The following is a 25,537-nucleotide window of genomic DNA, read 5'->3' as shown; positions in this document are numbered from 1 at the left end:
AAACTTTCTAACTCGCCTATACTGAAAAATCTACCTTAAAATCTATATTAGGGCCTCCACAACGTAAATAATAGAGTTATTTTTAAAAAAATTCATTGTACTATATCAAGACAGAATGGAGGTGCCACATCGTTTCTTCAAAATCATTACTCCTCCACAAAACCATAATACCCGTCTGGTTAGTCACACAACAGTTTCTTCTCTCACATTTGAATGGATGCATTCTTAATATCTCTCTTATACTTTTTAATGTATATGTATAGATGCTTCCCAGATCTTTTGTCAACAATTGGAGACACCAACTTGGTGACACAGTATGAGTAACTGCATATGATGGTATAATTGTCATAATACGATTGGAAAGAGATAATGGAAGAATATATTTTGCCGATGGATGGGAACAATTTTTTAACCATCATAACTTACAAGATACTCATGTTTTTGATATTTGAATATAACGAAAACTCCATATTCAATATGACCATATTTGACCATTCTGGATTAGAGGTCACATATGACTCTGATGTTCCCGAAGAATACAACGTTTCACATACAGATAACCCTGCATTTGAAATAACACTAACACCTCATCACAACAGCCATCGGGAAATTGTAAGTGTCTCCTTAATATTTCATTCTACATTCATCTCTTCCACATAAATTTGATTCAAAGATCAATAATTTATTCATTCATGGTTTTCCAGTGTATACCAGGACAGTTCTCTAGATATCACCTACCAAGAGGTCTACAAAGTGTTCAAATCCATGATTCTTTACATCACGACTGGGAGCTCGCCACAAATTTGTGACCAAATGATCTAATAAGACGTATAACTATAGGTTGGGCAGATTTTTTTAGAGAAAAAGAACTACAAATGGGCGATACATGTATTTTCGAACTTTTGAACAGTGAACCCCCAACGTTCATCGTCTACAAAAAAGACCATGCTGGTGGAAGTTTGTCACGTCTATGAGACCTCTTTACTTTCTTCTAAATGAATTCGTATATACGGAAAATGTTTTATTTTCATGTTAATCTATTCTGTTATTTCCACGCCCAATTCTATTTACTCTCTTTTTTACCAGTTTACTGCAGAGTTTGTGTACAACAAATTAACGTCAATATCGAAATTCAACACTATACAAGAAAAATGAAAAATCAAATCATATGAAAGTAGATTTCCCCTTCATTAATCATCGTGGGAAAAACCTCTAGATATTACTGTTACCACGAACTAAAGAGAAGTTGAAAACATTTTCCACCACTACCTGCAAACTAAAATAAAGCCAAAAGAACATGTGTCAACGATTGAATAAACAAAGATAACAAATACAATATAAGCACTTTTTTTTTTTTTGTCTGCAGACGGCCTCGTTTTGGCTCCAGAGATGGAAAAAATAAAAAATAAAAAAATGGCTACTGGAAGAGCAGACGGCGTCGTTTTTGCTCTAGAAATAAAAAGTTACTACAGTGTGTAAAAATGGAAGAATTTACTGTTCTTTCTACAGTAGCGAGACATTACCCTTTTTATATAGTAGTGATATGAAGAGTAAGTTACACCCTCGATTATTACACTATTACACTAAAATCGAATGGTAATTGTATTTTTTTTGCACGATAGCTTTCCAATTTGATTGTTTTTGAGGTGAAAAATGTTTAATACCTAAAGTGTCCTCATGAGAAAAAAAATAAACTAAAAATACAAGGCCCTTAAAAATTTGAAACAATCTAGAATTTTAAAATTTAGTAGGAGTGGTTGTTGACCAATCCTAGGATGGTTAGTTGATATGTTAAAAACTACAACAATGCTACAAGTATAGAATTTTTTGACAGAAAAATCTTGTAGACAACACATGATGCAATATCATTGGAAGATAGTAAAAAAATAAAAAAAAGGTCCAATCATATTTTGCCATATTAATGTCGATACAAATTCTGTTAAAATATTCCTGTATTCATGGATTTATTGTAAAAACTATAAAGTCATCTATTCGGGATTATTTTCGTTCCCAAATCATCAGCATTCAGCAGTAAGAGACATAGGTGAACTAGTTCGCACATAGCATACAGAAAGCCAAAAATATTCTAAATGAAAACATTACAAATTTGATACATCATTCTTATATACTTTCTTGTAGTGCAATGGATCTATTCAGAGTCGTAGAAAATTGGAGCTAATATACAAAATTTCAGATATTTTCTCCACTCCCAGAAAAAATAATTAATTTTTAGAACATATGCAATTTCGGACAATTAAGTACCTTAAAGAGAAAAAGTCTGATTTTGCACAAAGAATAATGAAAAAGTTATATTTCCATCACAATGCATATTTTATGACAGAAAAGGATAAGAATGAAAATTCATTAGAGAAAGGGTAATATTTTCTATAAAAATAATTAGAAATTAAGATTTTATGTTAAAACACTATTATTATTGAAACTTTTTATGTTTTCAAAAATAAATTAAACCCCCATGATGTAGGAGAAAGTAATTTGTAATCCATCATAGTAGAACATTGACATGTGATGGGAAAAAATTCCCGTCAAATGGTGAGAGCTTATAGCTTTGCAGTGTTTAAGAATTTTAACTAAAGTAAATGTTTTTTTTTTTTTTAATTTATATACTTAATAACGAAAATAATGGCTATAACTTTTTTCGATTTGATAAAAAAAAATCTTAATTTTTCCATAAAATATCATTTTTATTACAAAAATTAATTATAGTAAAGATATAACAATTAATGCAATATTCTTGTGCTGGGATAACGAATCACATTGATTTGGGCTTCATTACAGTTACGCGGAATGACTGTATCTAACCCATTACGTGCCTAATGCGAGTAATGGATGGCCTAGTGACGCTTGAGCCAGCTTAAACTAATGAAGCTTGTTGTGTGTACAGAAATTGTATACACAGAAGTCATTCATAACAGACATAGTAGGGGGTGGGTGAGGGGATTTTTTGGCATTTTTTATCACAACATGGATTACACACATGTGAGATTTCTGGTAGAATTCTGTGAAACAATTTTCTATACAAATGGAAATATCCTAAACTAATTGGGCTATTGATTTGTTTCATAATGGGTGTTGAAATTAGAGAAAATTAGACAAAATCATGATTTTAAGATTTAGTTATCATTAATAAAATCATCAAGAATTTTCTTCAAAATTCAGGTTAATTATAGATAAAGAATATATCCTTTAATATTATTGAAATTATATTATCAAATAATATAGGCTTAGGTAATCCCGAATTTGAAGATCAATTACCATTTTTGACAGATTTGAAAATGATAAAACCTGGAGAGAGAAATCGTGTTATGAACTATAAGATTTAATGATTATATCATGTTCTAAATGAAGCCTTCAATCTTGAAATCTTGTCACAATTCTCTTATGAAATCATAATTTTCAAATATACATGTTTTAGGTCACATTCAAAGAGATGTGCTAGCCGTAAAATAATGTCATGTATTTACAAATGACGGTCACAAGTACATAATATTAAAAATCGCAAACAAATAACGTAATATATAGGTCACAATCTCACAATCTTATGCTACAGTCACACAATGTAATTACAATCTTCACATGTAATGATAATTTTTCAATGACACATGTCCGATGCCACATTTTTAAATTGTACATGCATGCTTGAAATTATAGATTGTAATAATTTTATACGTGGGAGTCACAGTCACACAACCTATATATCTCAGCACACAATGGATTACGTTACAATCACAATTTTCGTACAAAATGATCGAAAAATGTATGATCGGAACAATTATTAACAAACGATTATTTTTAATTCTGCACTTCACCAATAGATATAAAAAAGACATAGAAACTATGGTTATTTATTTTCGAGACATTGTGAACAAGAAGGAAATAATTATTATAAAGAAATCATGTTGAAATTTGTAGTCAATTTTTTTCATTTATTCTTGATAATCACACCAGGGAGATCAATGATTCTATTTCCTAATTTAGAATATGTGCGCAAATTGGGAAGGAAGATAACTGGTTTTATTATTTATTTTTTTAGGAAGTAATAATATGAGAGAAAATAAACACCAATTATCGTTTGTTAATCCTCAATTTAAAACACATTGTCGATTTACGTGTAATATTATTTTATGAAAGATTGCGTTATTAAAAATATGAAAGAAAAAAATAAAATTTAATTTAATATGAGCCAAACCGACCTTTTATTACAATCAACAATAATATACATATACTTTAGAATTTACAAGTACCGATCACTTATCAACTGACAGGAGGGGAAATAAATAATAAATTAATAATAGGCAGTATCAGATCAAGCAAACAAATTTCACTAGCTAAGCCAAACCAAGTCCAATCACGAGGTGCCCTGGCTGGCCCCATCCGCACCCAGGCCGACTTCAAGGGAAAAGTGAGTACACGTACTCGATTGGCATGAAATTTTTGTTTCCTTTACTTCCAAGACAAATAGCCCCTTTACCAAATAAGATTCATACTCCTTAATTTATTCTTAACTTGCAACAAATAAACGCAAAAGAATATCCAAATCATTTAATTTCAGTATTTGGTCAGTAAACACTCCTTCGGCAAGTTATTCTGAAATCTCTTATTATCCATGCAATAATCATATATCAGATGGTACTTCCTAACCCATGTGAATAGCCTTCTTTGTGCCCATGTCAAAGAATTAAATCTCTCATTATTCCACCAATTTGCAGAGCTGTCTGACCTACAAAATCTGGGATTCCCTTTCCAAAGGCATGCATCAATTTTGTGGTCTTTGAATGAGGCGATGAAGGGACCTTTGGACCAATCAATTATGTCTTTCCCACCATTTGTGGCCCAATCACTGCCATCCCATATGCTCATCTGTAAGCTCATTGGTTGAAATCTTGGATATGCCACTCCCTTTTCTGCATGGTTTCTGTATGTTCTTATGGGAACCCAGTCCACCATGAATCTGCAAGAACTTAGAAGTTTTAGAACCAGTATATTTTTTGCCTTTCAGTGCAAGAAATCCAATTTCTGCAAGGCTTCTTAATTAGCCCCTATTTGGTAACCATTCTTTTAGAACTCTTTTTTCTCATACTTATTTTCAACCATACATTCTCACGATAAAATATTATTCATGTAAACCAAAACTTTTTTCTACTTTTAAAAATACTATTCAAAAATTAATTATTTCTTAAAAATGACTGTCAAATAGGGCCTTAGAAGTGTCAGTCAAATGGATAGGGCCGACCCTGTTGATTGATGCTTGACCCAACAAGTAAATATGTGCGGGCGAGACTTGAATACATGGCAATTTTCACATTATCATCAAGGTCCTATTTCAAGTTTCATTATTTCTCATTTATAAAAATTGTACACATATATGTCAACTTTTGATGGGCAAAAACAATTCAGTCTGCAAGGAGCTTGTTGGAGATGAGATATAGATCAATAATTTCATCTCTTGATTCAATATGAAACATCCTGAATTACTAAAAATTTGATCATAATTGTTAATTAGAGATGGACTTACACAATCTGGTGGAGGTTCCATAGTATAGAATACGTATGGAAGTCCTTTGTAGGATCAAACCACAGTTTAATTCTTTGCTCTCTGTCATCATATCCATCCACATAAACATTTGTTTGAAGAATATAAGGTTTTCCAGGTACATTTCCTAGGAATTCAAAATCAACCTCATCACGATTTGGTTGACCCGATGTGAGCTGCATATTCACAACAACATTTTATTATACCGCTAACCACTAAAATTTTATGCATCGTACAGTCTATTAATACACTAAATATGTATTGTCGATTTTGAACTTACATAGAAGGCCACAACAGCGCCGGCTGAGTTATCTGGTATCAGTTTAATTTTCATGTCGAACTGGCCGAACAAGAACATGTCATTTGAAGCAAAACCAGAACCTGGAGAAAATGTTAAAGAAAATTTGAGTTTCTTGGAAATAAAAACTAAAATAAATAATCTTTTGCTTTTGAATCTTTTTTCAATTCTTACACAAGTTGGTGTAGCGTGATGATAGACTAAAAAATATACACACAACATTGTCCAACAAATTAAGGTTTTAAATGTGTTGGTTCAAAGCAGTGCATTCTTGTGCATGCATATATACATATAACTAAACAAAATTTCTTAACCTGTATTTCTTCATGTACTGACCTGAGTCCTTGTCAAGTTGTAAGCTTCTAGTTCCACCATCTGCAGATGTATTTACATGGCTAGGAGACCATGTCACGAAGAAATCCTTGTTAAAATCTCCAGTTGACACAACAGAAGCTAATGAACATTGAATAAAACTAATGGAGAAAATTCCAAGCAAGACTGTAAATCTAGATAAGTTCATCATGTGTTTTTCTAATGAGAAAAATGTGGGTTTATCAAAGCATTGAGCGAGGCTTCATATAGTTACTGCATGGTTAGGGGTTGTGAATGAAAAGAGAACCAGTAAGAGTTTTGTTTAAGCAAGAATATCTTTAGCAGGAAGCAAAGGACTACCAGGCTATTAGAATCTCAAATATATATCTATCTAATTATTTTTATATAGGTTTGCTTAGAGTACCATTAAGAGACATAATACTAGTGATCAACAAATTGTAATCATCCTTCAACCTACTCACATCTAGCTTCGACGTGTCAAATTAATGATGATGTGACTAAATAAACTTCATTCTCAACAAATTTAGGATCAACTGTCAGGACTTAACAGATTGACGTGAATGTTTGTTTTCGTATTTAAATTTCAGTATTATCCTATGAAGGAGAAATATATATTCCAAGCTTTTGGCATACATTAACCTTTAAAGGTTTTGCGTCTGAGAGGCTTTTCCAAAATATTCTAATTATCACGGAAAGCGTAAGAAAAGTGAGAAGCTGACAAAAAGAGGAGCCCTTATCCTTCTTAAGCTTGCTTTGCAGAAGTCTTCGTTTTTTAAGCCTTCTTTACAACTCCAAGTCTTCTACATATATTCTTTTCCTCCCTTTTGGCTTTCGTAATTAAAAGATTTTATTATTAGATACTGGATAAATTTATTTATTTAAATTTCGTAATTAAAAGATGAGGAAATTTCACAAAATGTCTATTTTTACATAATCATTTACAAAAATGTCCACCATTGCAAAAATGTCTAATTTGAAAGAATTTAGACCAAAATACCCTTATTAACAATTTATAATTTCACACCAAGACAAAAAAATGGACATTTTTGCAATATTGTTATTGGCCAATAAAATTTTGACACATAACCTGCCATATTTATTTCAAAAAGTATACATGTCAAATTACAATAAATGCTACGTTTTCCATTGATTCAGAAATGTAGAGAACGGCATTTTTAAATGTAGAGAAATGTCATGTACAAAATGAAATATCATTCTAGACAAATGCAACGGTGTTCAAATGTCGAAAATGACATATGAAATGTTGAGAAATATTATTTTAATGTAGCTTCTCATGGAAGCCACTTCTCAAAATTCGTGACAAATTAATAAAAAAATCAAATGTCGAGAGCGACATTTAAAATGTTGAGAATACCATTTTAAAATGTAGTTTTTCATTAAGGGCATAATAGACAAGTTGACACTAAATTCATACGAGTGGAAACTTTTCAACTCATATCCTTAAAATTGGACATTTTTAAAAATGCCCCTTAAAAGATTTTGTAATTAGAGACTGGATAAATTTATTTATTTAAATTTTCACAACGCGTCCTTCACATACATGAGGGATTTATCTCTCCCATCAAATTCGTGACATACTCCCACTATACGTCCTTCAGATACATGCGGGATTTATTTCTCCTCTCAAATTTGTGACATGGAGTGCACAATTTTTCATAGAAGAATGATACTAAAGATTTTAACATAGGATATTTGTCTATGTTAAACCAGCTTTTCGCATAAAAGCTTAACTTATTCAAGAGGATATAGGTTTATATATCTTAATGTTGTCTTCTTAGAACTTATAAATCAAGAACAGTACTATGGTAAAACAGTTTGTTGTAGTGCGCTTGCATCTTATTACAACGGCGGTTATATGATGACACCAAACTATAATAACCTAATACCAGACTAGTTAGTGTGTGTTTGACACAACTTACATTATAATTTAACTCCGTAAACTATCATTTTTATCCACACATTTTGTAATATCCACAACTTTCAACAACTACTCATAAAATCTCCACCCTTACTTTAGCTTAGAGCTTAAATTATAATCTAAGCTATCCGAACACGCTCAATTTGGTTGTGTTTGAATATATATATATATATATATTTTTTTTATTGGAAGGTAAATTTTTTTAATTAAATTCAAAAGTAAATTTAAAAGCACGTTTGGTTCCTTAAAAAGAAAAAGAAAAAAAAAAGCATGTTTGATCAAATAATAACTTATGATCTTGACAATCATTGCTCCGAGAAAACAAAATTTGAAATAATAGTCTAAGAATTGTCAGAGTAATTTATGAAATCAATTTCTCAATTTAAAAAAAAAAAATTAAAAAAATCTCTGGACAGAACTCTCAAGTCTTTGTAATTTTGAGCAAATTCTTTGGGGTCGCACAATTTTTCTTATCCTATCAAAAATCTGGAATTATTTTAGCTAAATTTTGTTAATTCAAAGTTTGTATTATTGGCCTGTTTTGTCCCCTTTAAAATTTTAAATTATTTGCTACAATATCATTTTTCACCATACATTCGCACAATAAAATTTTTTAAAGGGAATCAAGGTGTATGGGGAACGAAGCAATTCTCACTTTGTAAGAAGATGCAAAATCTTTATGGTGTGCTTAAGAAGCTCAATAGCAAACATTTCTCACTTATCTCATCAAGGGCCAAAGTTGCTTCAAGGAGATTGGAATTGATGCAAGTTGACTAACAAAATGATCTCACTAATCTTCAATTACAAAATGATGTGGCAAGGTTGAGGAAAGAAGCTATGAATCTTTGTGAAGCATAAAGGAGCTTCTACTATCAAAAAGCAAAATGTGCCTACTTCAGGGAGAGCGACAAATGTACAAAGTTTTTTTTTTTCACTCTATGGCTAAGAGAAACATGAAGCGAAAATATATTCCAGCTACTATTAAAAGGGATGACACTTATTCTACTTCTCAAGAAGAAGTAGCGGAGGAATTCATCCATTTCTACAGTGAATTGTTGGGAAAAAACAGCTTTGGACAGCCCTTCTATGCTGAAATTATGAATATTGGGCCCGTATTATAGGAGAAAAATGCCATGTTACTTGATCGAGAAGTCACGAGACATGAAATCAAAGATGCCCTATTTAGTATCGGGGATGATAAGTCACCGAGACCGGATGGGTACGCTTATGTTTTTTTTAAGAAGACTTGGGATATTGTCGGTGAAGAGTTGATGGAGGCAATTGGAGAATTCTTTACTTCGAGGTCTCTCCTCATTCAAATCAGCCACATGGTTATTACATTAGTTCCAAAGACTAGTCATTCGCATATTGTAGAAGAGTGTAGACCAATCGCTTGTTGCAATGTGTTTTATAAAGTAATCACTGAAATTCTATCTTCTTGTTTGAGGCCTATACTTGGTTCAATTGTTGATCAAGCTCAAGCTGTATTTGTGGAGGATAGAAGCATGGTGGAAAATATTCACTTGGCCCAAGAGCTCTTAAGGCAGTATAACCGAAAGAGGGTATCTCCTAGGTGCCTTTTGAAAATTGATTTGAAGAAAGCTTATGATTTGATAAATTGAGATTTTCTTAAAAATGAGCTTGAGGGGTTACAGTTCCCTACTACATTCATTGATTGGGTGATGGAGTGTATTACTTCTCCTACGTACTCTATTACCCTTAATGGTAGCCTCTATGGTTTCATTAAGGAAAGAAAAGGCTTTCGCCAAGGTAATCCTCTTTCTCCATTCTTATTTGTGTTGTGTCTTGAATATTTTTCTAGAATGGTGAAGGGAGCTACCTTGAATAGTTAGTTCAATTTTCATCCTAAATGTGCATCATTAAAATTTACTCACTTAGCATTTGCGGATGATTAATGCTCTTTGTTAGAGGGAATGTTATGTCGGTTGAAATTTTGATGAATTGCTTATCTAGCTTCGGTGATATGTCGGGACTTAAGATAAATGTTGACAAGCTTGCTTATATATCGTGGTTGTGCATGAACAAGATTTGGAGGATATTCTTGCTCTTACTGACATTCCCAAGGGTACTATACCGTTCTGATACTTGGGGATTCCACTTGCGGCGGGAAAATTGAAAGTAAGCTCCTATGAATCCTTCATCAATAAAATCTAATCTTATATTGGTGGTTGGTCTTGTGCCTCTATACCTTATGTGGGGAGAGTGGAGCTTACAAGAGCAGTTCTTCAAGGAGTGGAATTTTTTTGTTATCAATTTTTCCCACTCTGATCGTGGTTACCTCAAAACTTACTAGCTTATGCTGGAATTTCCTATGGGGATTAAAAAAGACATTGGTTTCTTGGAGAAACATTTTCCTTTCTAAGCATGAAGGTGGGCTCGGTCTTAGAGACATTAAAGTTGGAATTTTGCACTTCTCTCCAAAACTCTTTGGAATATACATAGCAAAAATGATTCCCTTTGGATTAAATGGGTCGATCATTTTTTCCTTTGTGGGATGGACATTTGGAAACGCAAGGTGAATAAAGATAACTCTCCCCTACTTAAAAAGGTGCTGAAAATCAGGGATAGTATCTTAGGTGCTGAAGGCACGCTCCAGGCCGGTATGAATAGACTACTTTGCTGGACGGAGATTGAGAGTTTTTGCATCTCGGCTGCCTATGATTTCTTCAGGTCAAAGGGTGCTAAGGTTGTATGGGCAGCGATTGTTTGGAATGCGTCCATTACTCCTAAGCATGCCTTCATTCTTTGGTTGGCTATTCAGACCAGATTGCTTACCAAGGATAAAATTCAGTATTTAGATTTAGACCATAGATATGTACTTTGTGGATTAACGGAGGGGACAGTTCATCATCTATTTTTCTCATGTACATTTAGTAGTTCTGTTTGGGAAAAGATTCAGAGGTAGTTAGCCATCACACGTACAATGTCCACCTTGCCGAGTGCAGTGAAATAGATGAGAAAGGAAGCATGGGGAACGACTTGTCAAAGCAAAGTTTAGAAAATTGCACTTGCTACTTCCGTTTACTACATATGGATGGCTAGGAACAACAAGATTTTTGAAGATCTTGCGCCACACATTGACTGTGTTGTAAGTCGGATTAAAATGCACGTATGAAAAGTTAAGTTCATTTTGTATCAGTATGTTTTAATTCATTATGAATCATTAGCTTTGGCCTCTTAGCTATTATAGTTTGTACGCCATTTCTTTTTACTACCCGGGTATGTCCAGTGTATTTGTAATTGACTCTTGATGTTTGTTTTGCCTGGATATGCCCGATGTACTTGTACATGAAATTTTGATCTATAAAGTTTATATTTACCTATAAAAAATAAAATAAAATATTCTGTACACAAACCAATAAAGTTTCTTTATTTTTTAACCTCACATTTTCTTAAAAATACCATTCAAAACCCTTTAATTTCCCAAATAATGGGTGACAAAAAGGGGCTATATTAAAGTTATTATTGTTGTGAATATTCTCTCCCCTACTTTAGAAATTTCGGCAAACTTTCGATATCTTTTATAGGATATTCTTAATTGTGTCAAGGGAAAATTAGTATTAGAATGTTAATATGTTATCGAATACAAATTTCTTGTCAAGCCAATGCCAATCAGGGAAAATTATTTAGAAATATATTCCATAAGCACTTTGATATAACTAGTTTCATTATTGTCGTTAGTTTCATCTTCAATTTCTAAAAAAGAGCATATTAGTTTCTAATCTTTCACCATTGTTGCACTTCCTAGTAAATGGCTTCCATTCATTTTCCGCTAATATGGCACGTGAAATGCATTATTTTATTTTTTAGGGGCAAATGCTTAATTAAATAAAGAGGAGAAAGAAAATGACTAATTCTTCTTAGCTGAATTACTTAGGGATTGAAGATGAATCTACTCCTAAATAGTTTTAGTGTAATTTGTGATGCATCTATACCTAATTAGTGATAACACATTCGCTTGCAATTTGATCACTTTTTAATGATTAGTGATAACATTCTCTTGAAATTTGATCACTTTTAATTAAACAATAATTAAATGAATTCGTTGATCCCAAAAAGTGTTGCCAACAGATGTCGAACCCGCCCGCGCACACGTGAGGGAAGGTTCTACATGCTAAGACATGTGGACGGTCTAAAATGAGAGAATCAGGGGCATGGGAGTAGCTCAACGACGCGGGACGAGAACATTCGAAATCCGACGGGATGTTCGTAATCCGATTGTACAATAATTACCAATCGGTGCTCATGAAAGTGAATGTAAATATGTATGAACTCGTATTGTGTTGTAAGATAATATGAAAAAGAGAGTAAAGTATGGTTTCTTGTATTGATTCTTGCATTAATCCTTCAATATTATACAAGGGAAGTATATATAGTGTTACATATGAAATGACAGCCCTTAGATGAGGTGGCACGTGGCCTCATCTCTTTAATTCAAACATCCAGTCCTAGGCATCATCCTAGACTTATTAGCTTGCTGCACATTTATTGCTTATGCAGAACCCCCATGCTAATAATAAGACTTGACATGTATACTTATGACAAACGTTCCATCAATCATTCTAATAAGATCTTTACATAGAAGATCTCTTGGGAGAAGTGATCATGGAAGACGTTCCTTCATGGTTCGGGGGCTTCTGCTTCAGCTTCGGATTCGGGACTTCTGCCACTCATGTAGTACTTTCGCTTTAGGACTTCGGCTATCTTCACAGGCCTCGGCATGAAGGGCCTCGGATATACAAAATAACCTCGGCTAGAGCGCCACGTGGTTCAGATTGAGTGGGCCATAGGCCCTCGTAGGTTGGCTAAGTATGACAACACGTAACAATAGTCCTCAAGTCCAAGTATAGTCATTTATGTAATGCGTGGACTTCAATGAAGTAAAGCCAGTGGGTTGGGAAAAAATGAAAGAATTTTTGAACCATAAATAATAGTCCCCCAAGTCTAAGTATAGATATTTCTATCATGGTTGGACTTTGAAATGTGTGCAGGTGAATGATGTAGGAGCCTAGGTGGTGGCACGAACTGAATGTGCGAGGCTCGAGAGACCTGGTAGATGGAGATGAGCCGAGGTGGTTGGGAAATCAAACTTGCGAGGCTCGATGGCTGAACGTTGAAGATGAAGCTGAGGTGGTTGGAAAATCGAACCTGTGAGGCTTGATGGCTGAATGTTGAAGATGAAGCCGAGGTGGTTGGGAAACCAAACCTGCGAGGCTTGATGACTGAACGTTGAAGATGAGGCCGAGGTTCATTGATATTAATTGTTCCTTGTTAGTTGTGCCAATGATTTGATGTTTTGCGCATGTTTTCGATGAAAGATGGCTGAACCGTTGCAACTTCCAAGGTGCCTGTTGCCGCAGAATTAAAATCGTAATTATTAGAACAGCTGGAGCATCTAGAAGCAGACGCGTTGGTTGAGGTGCGTGGGAGACACACTTAAATTTGAGGCGTAGGTTTGAAAAATCGTTTAAATTCTACACCTCGGATTTGATTTAAAATGAAGGGTTTAGATTGAATGAGCTTCGATCTGACGGTGGGGGTTTGTCCTGGCCCTTTATAAAAGGCGAGAAAACTTCATTTTTCAGAATTTTCCAGCATTTGCAATCTGATTTCTCCTCTTAGAGCTTAGACATTCCGGCGTTAAGGCAATTCCGTTTACTGCTTTTCCGGCCCACTCTGTTCGCGTAGTTTTTCAGTAGGTATTTTTCACAGAAAGTCCTCCTTTTATTGTGTTCTTAGTTGCTTTCTAAGATGGAGTCGACTTCAAGTAGGAAGTTGGTTACTGTCGCGTCGTTTGGTCGAGGGTCTAGTTACAGGGGAGACTCCGAGGTTGAGCAGATTGTTATGACCGACGAGGAAGTGAATTGGCGTCTAGAGTCCATTCGCATATGACGTCGAAGAGGTTGGAGGAGATAAGGGAGAGGTACTATGTACCTCATTATGTGGAGATGTTAGTGCCCGAAGCCCATGAACGAGCCTGTTATTCGAGGCCTGAGTGCGTGGCGGTGAGTGAATACTTGTTTAAAGTAGGTATGCGTCTTCCTCTGCACCCCTTCGTCGAGGCTGTGCTGAGGAATTTCATGTTGTCGCCGACTCAGGTTCTGTCAAATGGGTGGAGCCAGTTGGTCGACTTGTACTTCCTGTGGAAAGAAGTGTTGCTTGGGAAGGACATGCCTCTCCACGTCTTCATGACCCTATTCCAGCCTAGGGTAATAGGTAAGGAGTCGAAGGGGTGGTATTACTTGACTCCCTGGGGGGCCCATGCACCTTTTGTGGTGGGGCTGCCTTCTTCCATAAAGGGGTGGAAGGAGTCGTGGTTCTGGGTGGGGCAGGTGGCAGGCAGTGGAGGGAGACAAAGCCCTGTCTTGCACAGTACCGACCCAGTACTACGAAGCTCGTGAGTCTCCCAACCTAAGTAGTTTGCATTCCATTTTCAACTTTAATTTTTCTCTAACTGTTGAGGCCTCATTTGCAGATAGCAGTACGAGGTTCGAGCTAAGCAGGGAAGAGTTTGAAGTGATAGAGGACATTTACAAGAGACCTCAGAAGCTTCGCCACTTCGATCACCTCATCGACAGAAGTTGCTATTTCCTCGACTTCGAACTGATGGCATCCAGGGGTAAGAAGCTCCTATACTTGTATATTTTTGTGTTTTCATTTTGGTACTGATGTTCTATATTCTGCAGACAAGTTTAAGAGGAAAGAGTACCCAGCTCATGACATGGCGTCCATACTAAAGGCAACTTCCACTAAGAAGGCGAGGCTTCTGAAGCCGGGGTCAAGTGGTGCGAAGGAGGTCCGAGGTAGAGTCGAACGTCTCTCCAAGGATAGCACCTCACGGGCTTCTGAAGAGGGGATCTCCCAGAGGCCAGAAAAGGCTAAGGAGCCTCGGGGGAAGGAAAAAGTCCCTAAGGAGCCGAAGAAGAGGAAGGTGGTCCACATCTCCATGTCGTCTGGTAAATTTGGGAGTTCTGTGTCCCAAGGCAAAGAAGCCGGACCGCCGAAGCTACTGGAAGCCGCCTTGAAAGCAGTTAAGATTGAAATGGTCAGGCATGCAGAGGCTGATGAGGCGAGGGAGGAGGCTGCAAGGAGGCAAGCTGAGGTGGCTGAGGAGGAGGCTGCCAAAGAGAAACCTGTTCAAGTACAAGGCAAGTCTCCAAGCTTCCTTGCCGACAAGGAGGAGCCTTTGGCCCCAGCTTTGGTGGAGGACCTGCCACCTGAAATCCGAAGCGCTGCTAAAAGTTTTTATAAATTCTGGACGGATTGGTGGCAGTTGCACGCCTCTGCCTGTGATGCCATAGACTTGAAGAGGGCTCTTGTGAACCAAAGTGTTAGGACTTTTGGCCGAGTGCAGGGAAGCTCACACTGACTTTCAGACGAGGACCCAGTTCTCTGAGAGGAAGGCTGCCTCCCTTGCAGAGGAGCTGAAGGCAGCTAGGGCCGAGGCTAAAGAAGCCAGGGCCCAAAAACTTGAAGAATCGACCAAGTTGGAGTCTGCCTTGGCTCAGATAGAGGCATTGAAGAGGGAGGTACATGAGTCCCAGTGCGAGGTTGCCTCCTTGACTAAGAAGGTGGAGGTTTCCAATGACCACCAGAAGGTGACAGCTGAAGCCTTGGAGAAGGCTAACAGGGAGTTGGCAGGGCCCAAGATGCATACAAGTTCATTGAGGGCCAAATTAAGTGGTATGTCGATGATGCAACCCATGCTAGGGAGGAAGCCCAAAATGTAAGGGAGGAGGCAGTGAGAGACTACATTGCCAACTTCCACAATACCGAGGAGTACAAGAGCTTTAGCACTTACTGGAGGAACTTTGGTTATGCTGAAGTGATGGAGCGGGCTGAGGAGTTGTATCCCAATCAGGATCTATTGCAACTCAGGTCGAAGTTTGTGGACGAAGTGCCTCAAACCCCAGCTGATGAAGTGGTGGGAGATGAAGTAGTAGAGGCAGAAGAAGCAGATTCTGATGCTCAAGCTGCGGAAGTTCAGTTGTTGAGGCACCTCCACCAACTTCCCAGGCTTAGGATAGTTTTCTTTTCAATTATGCACGATGTACTGGCCTTAAGCCCTCCTTTTGTAATTTCAATTGAAAATCAATATAATATCTCCTTTTTATTCAATGCCGTTTCTTTCTCTCAAGTGTGTTGGCCTCGTCAAATAATTGAACATAATGTTGATTGAAGAACCAAATAACTTTAACTGGGTATCCTAACTCCAATCACTTGAACGAATAAATTGTATGCAAGCCTCACGAGTTATGATCAATATGAGACTTAAGCAAATGAATTATACTTGAGCTTAATAATTGTAACCTGAAGGGATCCTAAGAATGGACCGTGTTGCAATTGAACTGGGAGTTTTTACTCTGATATAAGTGCATGCGCCTCAGAGTTCGAACGAGGCGGCCCAGAGATGGGACCCCAGCCTCTCCTCCGAGGTGACAACGCTTCCCAACATAGTGGATGGTGCAGTCATGTTGAGGCTTCTTCCATTGGCATTCAGTCTCGCCAAAGGAAGGCATGTACATGCGCCTCGGAGTTCAAACGAGGTGGCCCAGAGATGGGACCCCGGCCTCTCCTTCGAGGTGACGACGCTTCCCAACATGGTGGATGGTGCAACCATGCTGAGGCTTCTTCCCTTGGCGTTCAGCCTCGCCAAAGGGAGGCATGTGCATGCGCCTCAGAGTTCAAATGAGGTTGCCCAGAGATGGGGCCCCGGCCTCTCCTCCGAGGTAACGACGCTTCCCAACATGATGGATGGTGCAGCCATGTTAAGGCTTCTTCCCTTGGCATTCAGTCTCACCAAAGGGAGGCATGTGCATGTGCATCGAAGTTCAAACGAGGTGGTCCAAAGATGGGACGTTTGCCTCTCCTTCGAGGTGAGGAAATAATGCGATTCATTAATTTAATCATACAATTTTATTGAACCTTAGAAATGTTACAAGAGCTGGGAAAGATCGTCCAACGAGGTAGTACATTCATCGGTAATAGATTCTGAGGTGCTCGATGTTCCATGGAAGGGGTTAGGCCTTGTCGTCCATGTCTTCAATCCAGTAAGTCCCAGGCCGAATTTCTTCTCTTATTTTATATGGCCCTTCCCAGTTAGGACGTAGGGAACCATAACTAGGTTCCTTTGAGAAGAGGAAAACTCTCATAAGGACCAAATCGTTGACTCGGAATGACCTCTTCTTTACCATTAAGTTGAAGTACTTCGTCATCTTTCTTTGGTATGTGGCGAGCTTCAACTGGTCTCTTCGATGAAGTCGAGGTCGCACCTCCGAAGCTCATCATTTGTGATTTCACTAAAATATTGACGTCTTGGAGACGGAAGTCCGACCTCAACGGGGCTCATCGACTTAGTACCATATGCCATGAGGAAAGGTGTTTCCCCGATCAGCATCCTCGTGGTGGTTCGGATCACCCAAAGAACTTGTGATAGCTCGTCCACCCAGGCCCCTTTTGACACATCCAGCTTCCTTTTCAGGATGTGTTTGATTGTTTTGTTAACAGCCTCAACTTGGCCATTTGCTTGTAGGTGTTGAGGCGTGAAGAAATGCTTCTTGATGCCGAATTCTTCACATAGTGCTCTGACCTTCTTGTTGTCGAATATCTACCATTGTCTGAGATGATTGAGTAGAGAATCCCGAACCGACATATAATATTCTTCCACAAGAACTTGGAAGTGTTGGCTTCTGTGATTTTTGTCAGTGGTTCAGCCTCAACCCATTACGTAAAGTAATCAATGGCCATAATTGCAAAGCTTACACCTCCTCTAACTTTCAATAGAGGACCTATAAGGTCCACACCCCATTTCGAGAAAGGCCAAGGGTAGGAGACCGCGGTCAAATCTTGCGACGGTTGCCTTTGTATCGAAGAGAATCGTTGACATTTGTCACACTTTCGTACAAACTCGAGGGCGTCCCTTTTCAGGGTAGGCCAGTAGTACCCTTACCTCAATATCTTTTGTGCCAAAGATAGACCTCCGGAGTGATTGGCACACACGTCCTCATGGACTTCTCTTAATATGTAAGTAGCCTCTTCTCCCCCAACACATCGTAAGAGTGGGGAGAAGAAGCTCCTCTTATAGAGAACATCATCAATGAAGAGGAAGTGGGCTGACCTCCTCCTTAGCTTGTAGGCCTCATGCTTGTCAGTGGGAAGTACCTGGTCTTTGAGGTATACTACGATTGGCTGCATCCAGGTAGGAGTTCCAGCGACCCACATTACATTAGGGGCCTTGGTGGATGGCAGGAGGAAGTGCTCTATAGGTATTACTGTGAGTCGTTCTGAATCCTTACTACTAGCGAGCTTGGAGAGTGTATCCGCATGAGAATTTTCCATGCGAGGGATTTGGGTTAGTTCAAACTTTTCAAAGGATGGGATGAGGTTCATCACCATTTTCAAGTAGGAGGCCATCGTTTTGTCCTTGGCTAAGAAGTTACTATTTACTTGGCTAACAACCAGCTGTGAATCACTGTTGATGAGGAGCATCTTTACTTGCATTTCCTTGGCCAGCCTGAGGCCTGCAAGTAGTGCCTCGTATTCTACTACATTGTTGGTGGCCTTGAATCTGAACCTCACCGCTGAATTTAGATTGTGAACTTCAGGGCTAATGAGGACAACTCCAGTACCTGAGCCGGCATCCCTCGCTGATCCATCAACCAATAAGTTCTACGTAGGGGGCTCGGCGGGTTCCATGATTTCATCTACCTCGGGTAAGTTGGCGAATTCTGCCACAAAGTCAACCAAGGCCTGACCCTTGATGGCTGCCCTAGCCTTGAACACGAGGTCAAATTCACTTAGCTCCATTGCCCACTTCAATAATCTTCCTGAGGCATCAGGCTTTTGGAGAACTTGCCTTAGGGAAAAGTTTGTCAGCACGTGGATGGTGTGAGCTTGGAAGTAGGGTCTCAATTTCCTGGAGGCCGTGATCAAGGCCAAAGCGAGCTTCTCCATATCGGGGTAACAGGTTTCCGACAATAGGAGTGCTTTACTTGTATAGTAAACTGGAAGTTGGGTGGGTCCCTTCTTCTCGAGTCAGAACCGAACTGATGGCCTCATTGGAGACGGCCATATATAGCTGTAGGATCTCACCGGGCTTTGGTTTGAAGAGAAAGGGGCCTGCCCCAAGTGCCTTGGAAGGCCTCTTCACATTCCTCGTTCCATTGGAACTTCTTCCTAGCTTTTAGCACCTTAAAAAATGGAAGGCATTTGTCTGTAGCTTTGGAGACGAAGCGGCTTAGTGCAACCACTCGCCCAATCAAATTTTGTACCTCCTTTGGCTTTTGAGGGGACCTCATCTTGTGTAGGGCCTCAATCTTCTCAGGGTTGGCTTCAATTCCACGTTGATTGACCATATATCCTAAAAATTTGCCGAAGGCCACTCCAAAGGTGCACTTGAGGGGGTTGAGCCTCATCCTATATCTTCTCAAGATTTGGAAGGTGCTGTTGAGGTGCATTATGTGATCCTTAGCCTCCAAACTTTTCACCAATATGTCATCCACGTATACCTCCATTGTCTTGTCGATGAGGTCCATAAATATTTTGTTGATGAACCTTTGGTAAGTCGCTCCGGCATTTTTCAACCCGAAGGGCATCATCCTATAACAATAAAGGCCTTGGTCTGTAATGAAAGAGGTGTGCTCCTCATCAATCGGGTGCATGGGTATTTGGTTGTAGCCGGAGTATGTGTCCATAAAGCTCAACAACTCGTGCCCAGCCGTGGAGTCTACTAGTTGATCAATCTTTGGGAGAGGAAAGCTGTCTTTCGGGTAAGCTTTGTTGAGGTTGGTAAAGTCGATACACACCCTCCACTTTCCGTTGTGTTTCTTCACTAATACCGGGTTAGAGACCCACCTCAGATAGGTAACCTCCCTGATGAAGCCGTTTTGGATAAGCTTCTGAACCTCTTCCTTCAGAGTCTTGTACCTTTCAGGATTGAGGGCTCTCCTTTTTTGTCTGTGTGGGGCAACCTTAGGATCAACCTTCAGGTGGTGGCAACTGACATTGGGGTCTATGCCTACCATGTCCTCATACTTCCAAGCGAAGACATCAAGGTTCTTACTTAGGAAATCTTTAATCTTTTCCTTCAGAATGTTGGATAAGCCCTTGCCTACTTTCAGCATCTTGGATGGGTCTCGGGGGTCTACCGAGAAGCTCTCAAATTCCTTAACTGGGGATGCTTGAGGTTCGTGTTCAATTATGCGGGGATCGATCTCATCAATGACCAAGAACTCTGGATTGGGTGGTGCATCAATCATATCGATATCTTCTGGTTCAGTGGGAGCATCACCTGGGATGTCAGCCATAACTATATCGGCTATGATTACATGGACGTCTCGGGGCTCTACCTTTTTTATGGAGCTTAGATAACACTCTCTCGATCCTCTTTGGTCACTTCTCACCATTGCCACCTCATGTTTCGTCGGGAATTTCATACATAGGTGGTGGATGGAGGTGACTGCTACCACTTCCTTTAGGGTTGGCCTACCCAATACTCCATGGTAAGCCGATCGACTGTCGACAATGAGGAACTCCATGAAGTTCATCGTAGTTTGGGGAGACTCTCCCATCTCCACTGCAAGTGTTATCTTTCCCCTTGGAGTGATGCTATCTCCGATGAATCGTACAGAGGAGTTGTGGTGGGTGTCAACTGATGATCCAATATCATCTTGTCAAAGGAGGATCTGAATAGAATTTTGACAGAGCTACCGTTGTCAACTAACATTCGCTTGAGCCCGTTTCGGGCTATGGCGGCTCTTACAACAAGTACATCGCAGTGGGGGTAGTGAACTCTTTCGGCATCCTCCTGGGTGAAGACAATGGGTGGAACTTGGTTCCTCCGGGAGCTGCTGTCCATAATGTAGCTTGCCAAAGGGGGGTGTTTAGCTTCCCGGGCGTAATTTCTTTTGGCGTTTCGTGTCTCACCGCCGACATATGGGCCTCCAAATATGGTGTCTATCTCGTGGATAGGGGCCTCATCCTGGGCTTGTCGATTTCATCGATGCCTGCATCCTTCCCTAGGCTTCTCCGTATCACGCTCCCTTCATCATGGGGAAACATCCCTTTGACGGGGAGTAGCCTCCTCGCGCCCACGTCGGTTGTCGTGCCTGGGCAGGGGCCTATTCGCCTGGGGCGACTCATTTCTGTCCCTAGGGGGTTCTAGCCGGGAACGGTGCGCGTAGTCTCGGCAATCCGCTATATCGTGTCCATAGAACCGGTGGTGTACACAGTATCCCGGTAGGTTCTGATTTGACCTATTTCTAGGTCCCGAACCCCGGCCTCGGCCTTTCCCCCTACGGGATCCTTGTGGGGTTTTCGTCTGCTGGGTGTCAGTAATTGGGTTGATATCCTCATATGCCAAGGTAGGAACCGCGTTCAAAGTGGTGGTGGCAAGTGCTTCGCCAGAACTCTCATTTCCAGCCTGGTTCATTTGGTAGTCCATCAGGTGGGAGGTCGGCCCTCTAGCATGCTGCCTTTGAGGAGGTGGGAGGCCTCTATTTGCCCTGTTCCTATACTCAATTAGTTTTTCATTGTTGATTTCTTACCTCATCATCTCGAGTAGGGCATCATAGGTGGTGGGATCTTGATTTTGCGCGTCCCTCCAGAATAGGGTATTCATGTTCAAACCTCCTCTTAATGCGGATAGTGCCTCATGGTCGGTGACTTGCACACAATACGTCTTGGAGACGTTGGATGGGGGCCTCTCTTTCTTTGCTTACCTCGAACCTCTTCAAGAATGTCGTCTTAAACTCGGGCTAGCTTCTTATGCTCCTAAGTGGTAACCTGCTATACCAAATTTCAGCCGCTCCACTAAGTGTCAAATGGAAAGCTCTACACTTCACAAGTGGGGTAACGCCCCTTAGGCTCATGTGAGTTTTATAAGCATTCAGGTGCTTCTCTGGGTCACCTCTCCCATCATACTTTGGTATCTTTGGCATTACATAGTAGTTTGAAACCTGGGCACTCCTTAGTTCCCTCAAGAATGGCAAATTCTCATCGTCGTCGTCCAAGTCACAGGACCTTTGCTGTTCATCTGAATCATATTCCTCGACCTCTTGCTGTGGTTGTTGGTGAGAGGTTCCGGAGCGGTTCCTAGCCTCTTCCTCCCTCCTCTAGCGCCTATTTCTAGGCGGAGCAACACGAAGGACATTTTCATACCTTTCCTCCGGTCGCTAGGGCATCATAGGTGGTGGGATCTTGATTTTGCATGTCCCTCCAGAATAGGGTATTCATGTTCAAACCTCCTCTTAATGCGGATAGTGCCTCACGGTCGGTGACTCGCACACAGTACGTCATCTCATTGGTGAAGCGCGATAGGAAGCTCTTTAGGGACTCCCCATGTGCTTGTCTCATGTCTTGGAGACGTTAGATGGGGGCCTCTCCCTCTTTGCTTACTGCGAACCTCTTCAAGAATGTTGTCTTAAACTCGGGCCAGCTTCTTATGCTCCCAGTTGGTAACCTGCTATACTAAATTTCAGCCGCTCCACTAAGTATCAAATGGAAAGCTCTGCACTTCACAGCTGGGGTGGCGCCCCTTAGGCTCATGTGAGTTTTATAAGTATTCAGGTGCTTCTCTGGGTCGCCTCTCCCATCATACTTTAGTATCTTTGGCATTACATAGTGGTTTAGAACCTGGGCACTCCTTAGTTCCGTCGAGAATGGCAAATTCTCATCGTCGTCATCCATGTCACAGGACCTCTGCTGTTCATCTGAATCATATTCCTTGGCCTCTTGCCGTGGTTGTTGGTAAGAGGTTCCGGGGTGGTTCCTAGTTTCTTCCTCCCTCCTCTAGCACCTATTTCTAAGCGGAGCAACACAGGGGATATTTTCATGCCTTTCCTCCGGCCGCTGGGGCATCGGAGGTGGAGGCGGTTGTCTTGTCCAAGGCGGGTGTGTCTAATATTGCCTAAGCCTCGGTTCAGCGTGGCTAATTCTGTCAAATACACTGCCTACCCTCCTATGTCTTGACTCCTGCTCATACGAAGGTGGGAAGTTATCATCGTTCAATGGGACCTCGGTGGGTCATCCAGAAGCGTAGTTGGAGGAAACATCAACTTCCACTTCCCTTTCAAATGGGCTTCTACCTCGGCTATAGTCCAGCGAGGCAGTTCTATGACTTTCAATTTCGTCTTCTTGCTGGTAGTGCCCCTAAGGGACATATGGAGGAATGGGGAAGCTTTCCTAAACTTGCATTTGAGTCATGAGCTCCCTCATAGCCAAGTTTTGGCTAGCAATATCTCTCATGTTGGCCGCCATGGCAGCCATTTCTCTTGACAATCGTGCCGTCGCCCGCAATCTACCTCTTCTTTGGTGGTGGTGGAGTCTTTGCCGAGCTGCTGGGGCAGCGTGTGAATGAGGTACATTTGCGTTTTCTCTTACAATGGAACATTTGTCATAAGTATACATGTCAAGTCTTGTCATTAGCGTGGGGGTTCTGCATAAGCAATAAATGCGCAGCAAGCTAGCGAGTCAGGGATGATGCCTAGGATTGGATGTTTGAATTAAAGAGATGAGGCCACGTGCCACCTCATCTAAGGGCTGCCATTTCACATGTAATACTATAAATACTTCTCTTGTACAATATTGAAAAACTAATGAAGAATCAATACAAGAAATCACACGTTACTCTTTCTTTCATATTATCTTACAACACAATACAAGTTCATATATATTTACATTCACATTCATAAGCACTGATTGGTAATTATTGTACAATCGGATCACAAACATCCCGCCGAATTTCGAACGTTCTCGTCCCGCGTCATTGAGCTACTCCCACGCCCCTGATTCTTTCGTTCTAGACCGTCCACGTGTCTTAGCATGTAGGACCTTAACTCACGTGTGCGCGGGTTGGTCTGACATCTGTTGGCAACACTTTTTGAGGTCAACAGAATTGTTGTTTGTTGTTGATTAATTTCACAACAAGTGGTATCAGAGTTTAATTGTGATCCTTGACCTTATTTGTCTTGATGAGTCAACCACTTTCCATTCCTTCATACTTTGATGTTAGTAATTATACATACTGGAAGGTTAAATGTGAGTCTTTCTTAAATCTATAGATGAGAGAGTTTAGAATAGTGTACAAAAAGGTTAGACTTTCCCTTCTACATCTGTTACAAGTATAGTTTCCCCTACCAAAGTTTTCACTAGGTCTAAGAATGATTTGATGAGTGTAATTAGAGTAGTAGATACGTCCATGCCATATTTATAACAAATTCCCTCGAGGAGTTTAAATGGATGTCTATATGCGAGACTGCGAAAAAATTTAGAATATCTTAGAAATCACATAACACCAAATTATAGATGTCGACTACTAAATTTGAGAAAATTAAGAGAAATTGTGACCAATTATTTTAGTAATTGTGGTCAGGTGGTAAGAAGTTTGGAGGGTGTCCTGGGGTAAAGTGGCGGCGGGGTAGAAGGAAAAGTAATTGTGATCAATAAAATGAGTAACATATAACCATAAATAATATGTAACTTAAAAAATTGTGTGATTTGCAATTAAATTTATAATTGTGATCCATAGTTTACATATTTGTGACTGTAACCTTATATGATTTGTGATTAGTACGTGATTGTAATAATAAATTGTGTTATTGTGATCCTGACTTGTTTGATTAATTAATAAGTCAAGGGATTTTATCAAATTTGTAACCACTTGATTTTTGAAAGAATTCCACAAATTTATAAAATTTGAAAGTATATCTTAAAGGGATAACCACATATCTACTATATTATATAAACATGTTTCACAATTAACAAAGTTCCTTAAAACTTTCATAATCCAGGTGATAATTGAAAATATTAAATATATAAAAATATAATGTTATATACGTTAAATTTGGATAAAAAAAATTATAATCTTCTACAAATTACTAATATGCCATAATTAAAGACATTTTTTATTTTCCAACCATAATCAAACAAGATCTTCTCTCTCTACAAAACGAGTTCCACAAAAACTCTCTTTCTAAACAACAGATTCACCAAAAACTCTCCAAAAACATCATGAAAATTTCCCTGGCATTCTCTGCAATCGATCAATAACGTCGATATGCTGGTAATTTTCATTTAATTGGAGAAAGTCGAAGTTCGAGTATGGAAGAATTCAATTTGCCCAAAGCAGAAACTGAAGTTTTTTGATCTGATTTCGAAGGTAAGCATATAATTACTTAGTATAGCTTATGATTTTGAAGAAACAGGTGTTTTCGAAGCTATTGAAACATTTATCCAAACATAATCAGAGATTTCACGCCGTTAAGAATAAACTATATTTTGCCCAGTGTGTGACGTGTATTTTTTCATTAACCATTGGTAGTATGCAATTTTTATTTTTCAATTTACAGTCATGAACGTGTTGATCCGTGACTGTTTTTGTGATTCAATCACATTGGTG

The 25,537-nt window shown here is 39.3% G+C and overlaps 1 protein-coding gene across 1 annotated transcript; it reads right to left on the bottom strand.

The window, feature by feature from the left end:
• Nucleotides 1-4,536: 4,536 nt before the first annotated feature.
• On the bottom strand, nucleotides 4,537-6,431 carry LOC111387165 (probable xyloglucan endotransglucosylase/hydrolase protein 10). Its single transcript, XM_023011702.1, has 4 exons — nucleotides 6,186-6,431; nucleotides 5,832-5,932; nucleotides 5,534-5,727; nucleotides 4,537-4,969 (listed from the first exon to the last, which is right to left on the bottom strand). The coding sequence occupies exons 1-4, from the start codon at nucleotides 6,370-6,372 to the stop codon at nucleotides 4,567-4,569; spliced, it is 885 nt and encodes a 294-aa protein (XP_022867470.1). The 5' UTR covers nucleotides 6,373-6,431; the 3' UTR covers nucleotides 4,537-4,566.
• Nucleotides 6,432-25,537: the final 19,106 nt, after the last annotated feature.

The sequence above is a fragment of the Olea europaea genome, unplaced genomic scaffold, assembly GCF_002742605.1.
Source record: "Olea europaea var. sylvestris unplaced genomic scaffold, O_europaea_v1 scaffold3928, whole genome shotgun sequence".
Taxonomy (NCBI): Eukaryota; Viridiplantae; Streptophyta; class Magnoliopsida; order Lamiales; family Oleaceae; genus Olea; species Olea europaea.
This window is presented reverse-complemented; position numbering and strand designations above follow the sequence as displayed.